Raw genomic sequence first — 12488 nt, 5'->3', positions numbered from 1 at the left:
ATTATAACGTGGACCACAATATAGTCCAGCTGAAGGCCATCTGTACAACTAACCTAAACTTTGTGGTTAGTTGAAGAAACGATCATGAAAATAAAAACAAATTAGAATTAATGTAAGTAAGACTAAGAACCATTTGTATTATTCATTGAAATTACCTGAATTCAATTGAATTTAGCCATAAGATTGCTATATCATTGCTATCTATCCTATAACATTGTCTTCATTGTTACTTAGGTTAGCTTATCAGATATATGTGAATTTTTGACACTTGCATTACATAATATGCTATCTAGTCTACATGCTTGCAGTTCATTGCTAATAAGGACAACTAAAAAAAAATTGGTTTTAGGTGATTTCAAGGCTTTGATTGGATATTTCTTATTTTTATGTCAACGTGGTTGGGTGTTTTGGGTGTATTTTTTTCTCCCGCCAAACAACAGTCAGTCGAGCTGTCGAATTAATTTGAAATTTAGTATTTCTAAAAAATATAATATCAGGCTATAGCCTACTAAAAACATTGCTCAATCCTCTCCCTTCTTGCATGTGCAGTTTTACTGCCTATTTTTATGTTTTGTGGCTACAATACCGTGTTATACATTGCCAAACTTGGCATTATTTGGCTATTTAGCCCATTATCAATTTATTATTCAGGCTGTGGAAATTTTTCTTCCTGAAGAAGAACTTCCTCACCAGAGAGAACAGAAGACTTGCTACTGATAATCTCAAGAAGAAAGGAGACCATCAGCCAATTCTCCCTATTAAATTAAATGTAATTCATGTAGCACAATGTAAAGTTTCTAATTATTATTATTTAAATCTTGAACTAAAGCTCCTATTGTTTCGAACGTTCTACTGAGAGTGTATTGCCTACAATTCCATATTATGATGTCCACCAGCAGCCTCACAGGACGATCACCATACGTACGCGTGAGTGAATAATATATTATCAACTACTGATCAGGCACAAATCAAATCAAATCAAATCAAATTTATTTGCCATAATATCGAAAATACAAATCAAAATAGACAATACAAAGTTTTACACATTAATATAAACAATTTCTATAAGTACATAAAAATAAACTTTGATAATAAAACTTATTATATAGGCGCTGTCTGCAAAACCTCTAAGGTTTGTGTGCTGGCAGCGAGTATCAATAACAAAATACAACACTAACAAATTTATTGAAGTGAAAAAGAAAAAAGAAATGAACTTGGACCTAATTATTTAAAAAAAGTTGTTAAAAGTACTTTATATGTGTATAAAATGAGCTATGTTTATTGATTTGATCCAGTCTGCTATTTTTTTTATATTAGTTTTTGTTGTCTTACTTGTAATTAGGTTCGATGGTATTAAATTGATCAACCTATTGCTTATATATGTGAATTGTCTCCGGCATACAGTAAGGTCAGTTCTGTTAATTTGGAATTGGATTGCATTCGAAAATTATAAGTTCTGATTTGTGGTGTGAATAGGTTTCTGTTTTTAATTATATAAAGTATAATATTTTTCACATAAAGTTGTTTAACTGTTAAGACTGGGAATTCTGTAAAAATAAGATGTGTGGGGTATCGTCTGGGTCGACCAAGGGCAGCTTTTATTATATGTCTCTGAATCAAGGAAATTTTGTTGAAATGTGTGTCCAATGCTCCACCCCAAACCCTAATCCCATACTGAAATACAGACTGAGCATAAGCGAAATATATTAATCTCAAAATAGATAAGTCTCCCAGACCGTTCAATCTGTAAAACTTGTGGATAATATGTTTCAATTTTTGACAAGTCTTATTTATGTGCATATTCCATTTTAGTTGAGAATCTAATATCACACCTAAGTACTTGGTCTCTCTCACTCTCTCTAATGATTGACATGCACAGTCTCCACCTCCCTCCTGTAAGCCTTCACTATGGTTATAATGATAGGCGCAGCAGTCTGAGTGAATTTTTATTCCGTTACGAAATATGTCTGCAGGTATGGACCTTTCGGATGGTGAGAAAATCATGAAAACACTTTTTCTTATATTTAAAGTTAGAGTGTGGCACAAGTGCCATAATATAGTGCGCGAATAGACCAAAATCAATAGTGCATTATCAAATACTCGACGATTCATCACAAACCTATTAAAAATTGTAAAGATCGTTCAAAAAATCATCACATGAACTCAAATACTTTTCATGCGGAAATAATTGCTAATAGTATTGATAGGAAAGACTCTATTTCATAATTCCAAATAAATGATCAATAGTATCATAAATTTGATTCAGTTTGTTTGCATCATCTTTTCAAGTGTTAATTTATTAATAAAATTCCAATTATTGTTCAAAATCAGTCGTTCTAAATTTCAATTCCTTGCTTGGAACAGTTATATTATAAGTTATTTTTCAGGGTTTTCAGCTTGCAAATCAAGCTTAATATATTTATGATATATATAGATTACAGAAAACTCTGGGTTTATGTGAGCGAAGGTGGATGTTTTTCTCCTGTTGTGATCCTCTCAATTCAACAAAAGCCTACATATTCCGGAGCAAAAAAAGGGATGGATCATGACAAGTGTAAATAACTTCTATTTCTCAGCGTCCTCTACCGATCCCATTGCATATATCATCATACTCTAAATCCAATTTGTATGTGTGTTTGTGTGTGAATAGGCGGGCGTGTGTGAGTAGTGATGTTAGTGAGTGTTGCAAGTTCTACTGTGACCGAACTACTATACTCTTGTAAACGGAGGGGGGTTGTTTCTCCTCTGCTCTATAATATTTGCTAAAGTTTACTGCTATCAAATCATCTACCGGTATTTGAATCCTCGATTGGTTGGGAGCTTTCAGTGGATTCGTTCATTCAAATGCACATATTATCATCATCATCTAATTGTCACCTATTTTAGCAACTAGCAGCTAAGAGCCAGGAGCTTCAATGAAAAATACTAATAAAATTCAACTTTAGGTTTATTGAACTCTAAATAGGTAGAACGAATTGATAAAAGTCAGGTAACATGTCAAATTTTCAAACTGAACAAAGTGATTCAGCAATTGATTCACAAGAAAAAATATATCCCCTCCTGGGGAGTACAACACCTTGTCGTTGGTGGAGGGGCTTGCGTGCTCCAACGACCCTGAGAGCTATGCCGGCGGTTGATTGCGGAAGAAGGGATACCCATGCCGGACAGGTCGAAGGATAGGAGCCAGACGAAGAAGTACTCCAAAGAAGACGTCGTTGGGCTAATCCCCCACACGTCCGATTACACTGGATTCAAAGTACATTAAATAGCCTCGGACGGGACCGGAATTTTAGGAAGGATAGGAAATGCAAATATATACGATTTGGAACATGGAATATTCGAACGCTTACAGGAAAAGAGGTTGAGTTGGTAGAGGAGATGAAGAAGTATAAGATAAAGGCACTTGGCTTGAGTGAAACAAGAAGGAAGGGAGTGGGACAGAAGGACTTGGATGGAGGGTATGTTATGCGATACTCAGGAATACCAGAGGGAAGAAGAGCTAGTGGTGGAGTGGCTATAGTCATGGATGGAGACACCAACACAAGAGTTAAAAGCTGGGAGGCTGTAAGCCCTAGAATTATCAGAGTGGATCTTGACCTAGAAGAGAAAATAAGCATCATTCAAGTGTATGGCCCAACGGAAGATGCTAGTGTGGCTGAAAAGGATGAGTTTTGGCTACAACTAGATAGAGTGACCATAGAGGCTGAAGAAACAAGAAAACTTGTGGTGATGGGAGATTTCAATGGGAGAGTTGGATCTGATCAACAGGACGGGCACGGAAGTATGGGAAAATATGGATGTGAAACAATAAGAAATAACAATGGACAAAGACTAATTGAATACTCAGCACAGCACAATCTTCTCATTGGAAACACTTGGTTCATACACAAAAGAATTCATAAGATCACATTTGTGGGAGAAGGTAGGGAATCTGAGAGTATGATTGACTATATTCTGTACCAGGGTGACCTCAGGTATGCTTTCAAAGATGTCAAAGTCATCAGAGGAGCTGAACTAGACACTGACCATAGGTTACTAGTGGCAGATACTGGATTTGCAGAGAGGAAGGTCGAGCGACAGCGAGCATACACAAGAATAAGCATGAAGAACTAAGGTGTATTGAGAACAGAGAAAGATACAAAACAGAGTTGTCAGACCAGATTGCAAATATGCAGAACAACTGTAATAATGTAGATAGTTTCTGGAATGAGCTGAAAGATGCTATTACAGGTGCTGCAAAGGGAGTGTGTGGCGAAAAAAGGCTGGGAAGGTTTAAGAGAAGGACAAGATGGTGGACAGAGGAGGTTCAGATGAAAGTGAAAGAGAAAAAGAAAGCATACAGAAAGTACATGATGACTAAGAGGCAGGAGGAGTACAGAATGTATGTTGAGAAAAGGAATGAGGCAAAGAGAACTATAAGGTTGGCAAAAACTAATTCATGGGAAGAATTTGGTCAAGATCTGCAACACCAACATGGACATGATAATGGTCGTTCATTTTGGAAAATTGTCAAGTGTTTAAAAGGAAAATATGGAAAGCAGATCAGAACAATAGCTGATGAAGAAGGAAGGTTGGTGTCACAGACAGAAGAGGTACTTGATAGATGGAGAAGATTCTATGAGGATAAGTTTCACAGGGATGATGATCAGAATGAGGATAATGAATATGAGCTCGAACAAATGATGGATGAGATAGATGGAATAACAAGTGGAATCGTTAGAGAAGAGGTAGAAGAATCCATTAAGAGGTTGAAGGTCGGCAAGGCAGCAGGAGAGGATGGTATTGTGCCAGAATTTATCAAATGGGGAGGAGATATATTGATTGATAGATTGTTGGATTTAATCAATGAAGCATGGCAGCAGGAAAGAGTCCCTGTGCAGTGGAGGAAGAATATATAATCCCAATTCATAAGAAGGGTCTTACCACTGAGTGTGATAACTATAGAGCTGTAAGCTTATCTCAGGTGGCCATGAAAGTGTACACTGGTATACTTGAGAGGAGGCTGCGGAAAGTGGTGGAAGATGATATAGAAGAAGAACAAGCAGCGTTCAGACCGGGCAGGCAGACCCAGGAGCATATCTCTTCCCTTAGAAGTGTGTGTGCCAAATTTCTTGAGAAGGGAAGGAATGTATACCTGGCCTTTTTGGACCTGAAGGCTGCTTTCGACACAGTCCCAAGAAACCTAATATGGAGGGTATTGCATAGAAAGAGAGTGTCCACTAAGCTTATCAATGCAATTATTAGTGTGAATGAAGGAATGGTGGCAAGAGTGCGCATTGGTGGAGGAGTGTCAGAGGAGTTTGCCATGGAAAAAGGCGTGAAACAGGGTGACAGCCTCAGTCCTCTGCTATTCATTCTAATCATGGATGAAATACACAAAATATGTAAAAGAAGAACACAGAACACGCTGGTGGGTTACTGGAATATGAGGCCGATCGGTGCAAGAGCTCTTCTGTTCGCCGACGACATTGTCTTGATTTGTGATTCAAAAGAAAAATTGCAACAGGCAACAACTGAATGGGCAGAGGAATTGAAATCAAGGCATATGGTCTTAAATGTCAAGAAAAGCAAGGTGATGGCAGTGTCAAAAGGAATGAGAGATAATATGCATATTAGGGTGAATGGAGAGGAGATGGAACAGGTGGAGAAATATGAATACCTGGGTACAGTGATTTCGGAGGATGGAAGGATTGATAGGGAGGTGCTGAACAGAGTGAGAAAGGGAGCTGTTGCCTACTATGCAATAAAAGACTGTATATTTGGAAAAAGAGAGCTTGATAAAAAGATAAAGAACCAGGTGTACAGAACAATAATAGAGCCCATCATGCTATATGGAAGCGAAAGTTGGCCAATAAAATCAAGCCACGAAAATAAGATAAGGACTGTGGAGATGAAATGCCACAGAAAGACAGTTGGTAAGACTAGAAGAGATAGAGTAAGAAATACTAGAATAAGGGAAGAAGTGGGAATGAGAGATGTTGGGGAAAGAATAGAAACGAGGCAGCTGGGTTGGTATGGACATGTACAACGGATGAGGGACGAAAGCAAGGCAAAACAGTTTGTAAATGTTAGAGTACAGGGAAGAAGAACGGTGGGGCGCCCGAGGTATTCATACGAGGATCGCATTGAGGAGATAGGGAGAAGAAGAGGGAAGACGGTTCCGGAGATGAGGAGGATGGCGATGGATAGGGATAAATGGAGGAAGTGGACCGAGGCTACCCCAACGCTGTAAGGCATACTGGGGAGAGACAAAGAAGAAGAAGAAGAAGAAAAAATATATTCAATTCCAATCTATACATTTTGGGAACCTGCTAACTTGCTGCATTTAAATTTGGGCCTCGGTCATTCTATGAAATTGAATTTTGAGCTTAATAAGAAAAACAACAAAAGTTTGGCACTCACCATTTTAACAATATTCAAACTTGGACTCTTCAGAAACACTCACTACGCTTTAATAAAACTCACTATACTTGAACTCACACACACAAATTATTTCCTGATTCTACTCCTACTAACTCTATAAAATTTGGTTTCCTATTCAACTGGATAAAAATTACTGATAATTGAAAACATAACAATTTGTCCCTCTGAATGGGAAATGGGCCCATTCAGAGGACCGAGGCTCGCACACTGTTACATGTTTTCCCAGTTACGTCTCAATTCGAACTGTGGCCTCTTCACTGAAAATTATTCCCCCTCTACGAGCGTTGAGCATAACTACCAGTGGAAAAGCTAAAGCTGCAAAAAGGTCAATGGTCGTACCATTCCCAAATACAGTAGCCTTTTCGACAAGAAATTGAAACCGCATTTGAAAAATGCACGAAAATTGCTTTAATTTCGACAACTAAGCAACAAATTATCAAATTCAAACAAGACAGAGTCAATTCTCACACTAAAAACGCAGGTTTCAACAAACAGTAAAAATTAAAGTTCATTCCAGTTCAAAAACCTGAAAAACAATATAAGATACACAAAAACAACTACAATAATACCCACTCAATATTCACACTATTACACTCAGAATTACTTCCGACTTGGGATGGACATGCGCAGCAGAGAAGGTATACAGCGGCAGGGATACAACGGCGGCTATGTCACCGTTGTGTTTGTGTTCCAGCAACATCCGTTGTGTACCGGCCAGCGTTCTCTAATTTCCAGTGAGTATTCAAGCGCGTATTAAATATAGGAAGTTTCCTCTCTGCAATCACAGACTCGACCGACTCCAATTGACAAATTGACAACTATATACGCTTCCAACTATGACTCTATTCATCACTGCAATCTGCTGATCTCCCTCCATTTCTCTGCGCCGCAATATAATAATGGAAAGAACTGGCTTATACACGTACGGGTTAGGAAAATTATTATTGATGCATTATCACGTCTGGACTGATCCAAGAATAGTGTATAGATGATGCATGATGTATATCATACATGATAATAATGATATTATAATGTTAATAATGTATATGCTATACACTATCCATGGGACAAATAAATTACTGGACTGATTGGCATGAAATTTTGCATAAAGATTCTTTATTAACCGAGGTTGGTTATAGGCCTATTTTCAATTTTCTAATATTTCATTACATCGATTTTTCAGTTAACCATCACGGGTTACCTGCTGGTATCAATTATTTCAAGAAAATGCATATTTCAATTCATTACTTTATTCAAATCGGAATTAAATATTTCTCAGAGCAATTACACTCTTAGACTATATAATATTATTATGTTTCACTTTTTGTTTAGTTGAGAAGTTGATATTGTGGTAATTATTCATATTGAATGAAAAAGACTAAGAAATTGTCAAAAAACCTCTGATTTATTGATAATTAGAAAGACCGGTTTCGGTTATTACACCATTTCAATCTCTGATAAACTAAAACTAAATACAAGAGCAGCAGAATTTATACTAGTAGGCGAGTACTGCTATTGGTCGAGGGCATGAACGCCTGCCATTTGCCTAGCAAGATAGTCTCCTCCCACTCAACGGTGTGACAAAATGGCGGCTTAAGCAACAGAATCGCCATGATAATAAAATTTACTTTCAGTACAAAATAAGAACCAAGGAAACAAGTGTGAAAGATAATAAAACAAATACATAAATGGAAAAACTATTGACTAATGTATGCTTACAATTTTATGATGAAACTAAATTCGTAGTGTTGTATTGGTTGAAATGAATCTGATCATTTAAACTATAGCCTACTGGGAATTTTCCTCAATTACTCTTGTTATTTCTAAAGCCTCTAGAATATTCAAAGATCTGCCTTTGTTATAAACATGCAGAAACTCAACATTCTTCTTAACTGTGAACTTGTGATTATTTGTTATCAAATGTTCTGCAAAGTTAGATTCCCCATTTTGTTTATTCCAATCTCTGATGTATTCTTTAATTCTACTTTTGAAACTTCTACCAGTCTGACCCACATAACAAGCATTACAATCATCACATTTAAGTTTGTACACCCCGCTTTTATCCCAAATATCAATTTTGTCTTTACTCCAGCTAAATAGACTATTTAAAAGAGGTTTGGTCTAGAAGGCAACATGAAATCCATTCCTCTTCAATTCCGTACCTATCTTATCAGATACAAGGCCTGAATATGTAATTGTTATCCAAGTCTTCTCCTCACAGTTTGAGCCTACAAAGCTAGAATTGATTGAAATTTTTCTATTAATTTTACTCAATAATCTGTCCACCATACTTTCTTCATACCCATTTGTGACAGCTATCTGTTAAATTTTAGTGATCTCAATATCAAAATCATGATGGCTCATAGGTATTTTTAGTGCTCTATAGACCATGCTATTGAAAGCAGCAAGTTTGTGAGGAATAGGATGACAAGAATGAAGAGGAATGATAACATCAGTATGGGTTGGTTTTCTGAAAATAGAAAACTTGTGAAAACCAGTGCTATGATCTATTCTTAAATCTAGAAAATTCAATACACAATCCTGCTCTACCCCTACAGTGAATTTTATACTCTGATGTAATCCATTCAGATAGGAAAGAAAATTGTCTAGTTGTCTGTTACTTCCTTTCCATGAGCAAATAATATCATCAACATATCGAAACCAGTAAACAATTTTATCTTTGAAATGACTATTTTCAATGATTCTACTTTCTTACTTATCCATAAATAATTCAGCTAGGAGTGTTGAGAGGGGTGACCCCATTGCCAACCCCTCTCTTTGTTCAAAAAATCTATTGTTAAATTTGAAATAATGGCAGGCGTTCATGCCCTCGACCAATAGCAGTACTCGCCTACTAGTATAAATTCTGCTGCTCTTGTATTTACTTCCAGTCTATCAGAGATTGACAATGGTGTAATAACCGAGACCGGTCTTTCTAATTATCAATAAATCAGTGGTTTTTTGACAATTTCTTAATCTTTTTCATTCAATATGAATAATTATCACAATATCAACTTCTCAACTACACAAAAAGTGAAACTAGCAAGTCAAGCTGAACAAGTGAAGTTATATTTTAAATTGAAACTCAAGTATGGAGTAGCAGAAAGGAACATTTTCTTCAATAGACAATGCTTGAAACTGAAAGTTATACCAAAGTATGTGGCAATAGAAACCAACAACACTTCTACTATTGCACAGAAGAGCATAAAAACCGCCCAGAAATTTTGGATTAAGGAGGAGATCAGTCACTGGTATAAAATAAGGGATAGCTTATCTTTCTACATTTATATTCTCCACATACAACTGGCAAGCAAACTACACAAGGCTGAGTGAGATTTCCTAGACAACAAATGTAGGGAACAACTTTTTAGGAGATTGAGTGAGAAAAGTCACTCAAAACAAAAAACTGCAGAAACTTCTCAAAGATCAACATCCGACACTAAATAATAGGCCTATCATTCAACATCAACACAAGTTTGCTGATAGGGTAGCTAATTTCTCACAAGTCCAATTTCCATCCTCAGAGACAGAGTTACTAGGACGAGGTAACAAATACAGTAGTCATAGCTATTTGGATAACTAACAACTTGAACGACTAGCATGCAGCATTGATAGCAATTGGGAAGCCTCAAAGAACAAAATACTAACTAACAGATGTGCTGACATAATTCTTCAAGAAAAGACAAGGGAACTTCGACCAGAGATCACAAAAACGGCAGACATCATGAAGAATTCAAATAAGAAGATGAAAACCAATGACCTGATGATTTTGAAAGCTGACAAAGGATGCACTACAGTAATAATGGATAAGGACGAATATCTAAGTAAGGTAAACCATTTCATTGCAGATAACAATTTTATTGAGATTAACTCCAATCCCACCACCAAAATCAATAGCTTGATTAGAAATAAGTTGACTACCACCACCAAATTATTTAATAAGAAAGAAACTAAGTATCTAACAGTTATGAATCCATATCCACCTAGACTTTTCAGTCAACCTAAATTACACAAAACTAATGTTCCTATAAGACCAGTGGTATCTTTTGTTAATTCCCCCTGCTCTAAATAAGCTCACAAACTGAATAGCACCTTTCGGTCATTAACAGATTCTCAACCAAAGTTTAGTATTAAAAATTCATTGGAGTTGGTCAACAATATAAAGCATATTCCTGTTCTATCATCTTATAAACTTTTGTCATTTGATTTTACTAATTTATTCACCAACATTCCGGTGGGAGAAAGTGTGCCGAAATTTTTTTTTTGAGATTATAACTTTTCCAAGATAAAATTCTATTAGAGTGCTGGATTAACGTTGTGATTTTCTCACAGTATCGGAGTAGTTTCATGATGTCATTCCGCGCATTTATGTAATTGAATTCTAATATTTCCTCTATTGTTTTTCAATGTTTTCCTCGAGTACTTAGAATTGTTGTAGATGCAAAATCATCATGAAAAATCAGTTGAACGTCCATTGTATTGCTGAGTCTTCTACTTTGACTGAGGGAATTTAACTGTATTCTGTCCTTGTTAGTTTTATTCCTTTCTTGTTCTATTGAGGGAAATTATTGTCGTCCCCACCACGTCCTTTGTAATTTGGTATTTTTTAATGCATAATATAGCCAGCCCTGATACCTATTTTTGAGCCTGATTCGGTCGACTTGGAGACCTGAACAGGAGACCGATTTTAGATTCTGTAGAGTACAGACATTATTTTCTGAGCTGATTTAATCATGCATATTCGTCTTGTTTTTGTTCTCTCCTGGAGACTAAAATTATATAATCGGGAATCATGTATTCCATCAGTTTTTAATCGCTTATCTTATCTTCAATAACTTATTTATGAAGTATTTTATTTAATTCAGAGCGGTTGACTGCTGCACTTTATTATTATTGTAGGCTATGGATTAGTGACAGTCGAAAGCCCATTTAAGGGTGAGTAATGAATATTTTATAGTATTGTTGTATTGTCTTTATTTTGATAATTTTGATATTACAGGTAACAACCCCTGATTTAACAATTCTTTGTTTTCAAATATTTTACTCAATTATGTAGTCTTGCATCTGAGATGTATGACGATATACTAATGTAAAAGAAAGTTATACTAAATGGAATATATTCCTATTTCTTATTAGTACAGTCATTTATATCTCTGACCTTGTGTAATTGTGAGTAAAGTTTGAAATAGTCACTGGTTGTACATCGACTGTAAGTCTGTTACTGTTCATCATTCTTTTAACTAGTAATTTCTTTTCATAATCACATTCATTATAGATTTCAAATTCTACAAATAAAACCTATAATATTCCTCTAATTTTAATATTTATGTAAATTGTATGTATTGTATTCATTAGATGATTTCTTGAGAAATCATTCATTGAATACAATATTTAGTATGTTATCTATTTTAGCATTACTAAGTAGTTGTGACTTGTGTTGCAGGTTTTTTTTTTTTTTGTGTGTGTGTGTGTGTGTGTGGTGTGTGTGTGTGTGTGTGTGTGTGTATTCTTGAATACTCATTCGAGGATCGTGCTGTAAATATGCCTTGCTGTCGAACGAGGGCTTACGAATTCGCCGACCGAGATGGCCGGTGATATCGGACATCTGACCTTGCCATGCGAGGCTGAAAGATCTTCGATCTGACGCCACTAGCCCGATGCCTGGAGGCCATCACCCTTCATCCTCATCCATCACCCTTTGGACACCGGACTCGAGGACGACAGATCTTAGATAAGTACTTGATACCCCCACTACAATATCAGATGTGCCCCGTAAATTTGGTCTATTAAAGACGTATTGTATTTGGTCTCTTAAAGGCGTATTGTATTTGGTCTCTTAAAGACGTATTGTATTTGGTCTCTTAAAGGCGTATTGTATTTGGTCTCTTAAAGACATGAGTATTTGGTCTCTTAAAGACATGTTGTGTTGGTCTCTTAAAGACAGATTGATTATTAGATTATCCATGTAAAAATGTATTTCGTAATATTCTCTATATTATTCTCATTATTATAAGATCAGTCAGTCAACCGCAAATCTATGTTTTTAATTCCAAGACCCTCAAACC

The 12488-nt window shown here is 36.1% G+C and overlaps 1 protein-coding gene across 1 annotated transcript; it reads left to right on the top strand.

The window, feature by feature from the left end:
- Positions 1-1963: 1963 nt before the first annotated feature.
- LOC120351050 (craniofacial development protein 2-like) lies at positions 1964-4113 on the top strand. The gene is made up of 2 exons (XM_039426990.1): positions 1964-1991; positions 3353-4113. The coding sequence occupies exons 1-2, from the start codon at positions 1964-1966 to the stop codon at positions 4111-4113; spliced, it is 789 nt and encodes a 262-aa protein (XP_039282924.1).
- The last annotated feature ends 8375 nt before the right edge of the window (positions 4114-12488 follow it).

Source organism: Nilaparvata lugens, chromosome 4 (assembly GCF_014356525.2).
Source record: "Nilaparvata lugens isolate BPH chromosome 4, ASM1435652v1, whole genome shotgun sequence".
NCBI lineage: Eukaryota > Metazoa > Arthropoda > Insecta > Hemiptera > Delphacidae > Nilaparvata > Nilaparvata lugens.
Note: the sequence above shows the minus strand (reverse complement) of the source record. Positions and strands in the feature narration are given on the sequence as shown.

Coding starts and splice junctions, on each gene's coding strand:
- LOC120351050 (XM_039426990.1), top strand. CDS start 1,964: ATGTCTGCAGGTATGGACCTTTCGGATG. Junction 1,992..3,352: donor AGGTATGGACCTTTCGGATG/GTGAGAAAATCA, acceptor GAACGCTTACAG/GAAAAGAGGTTGAGTTGGTA.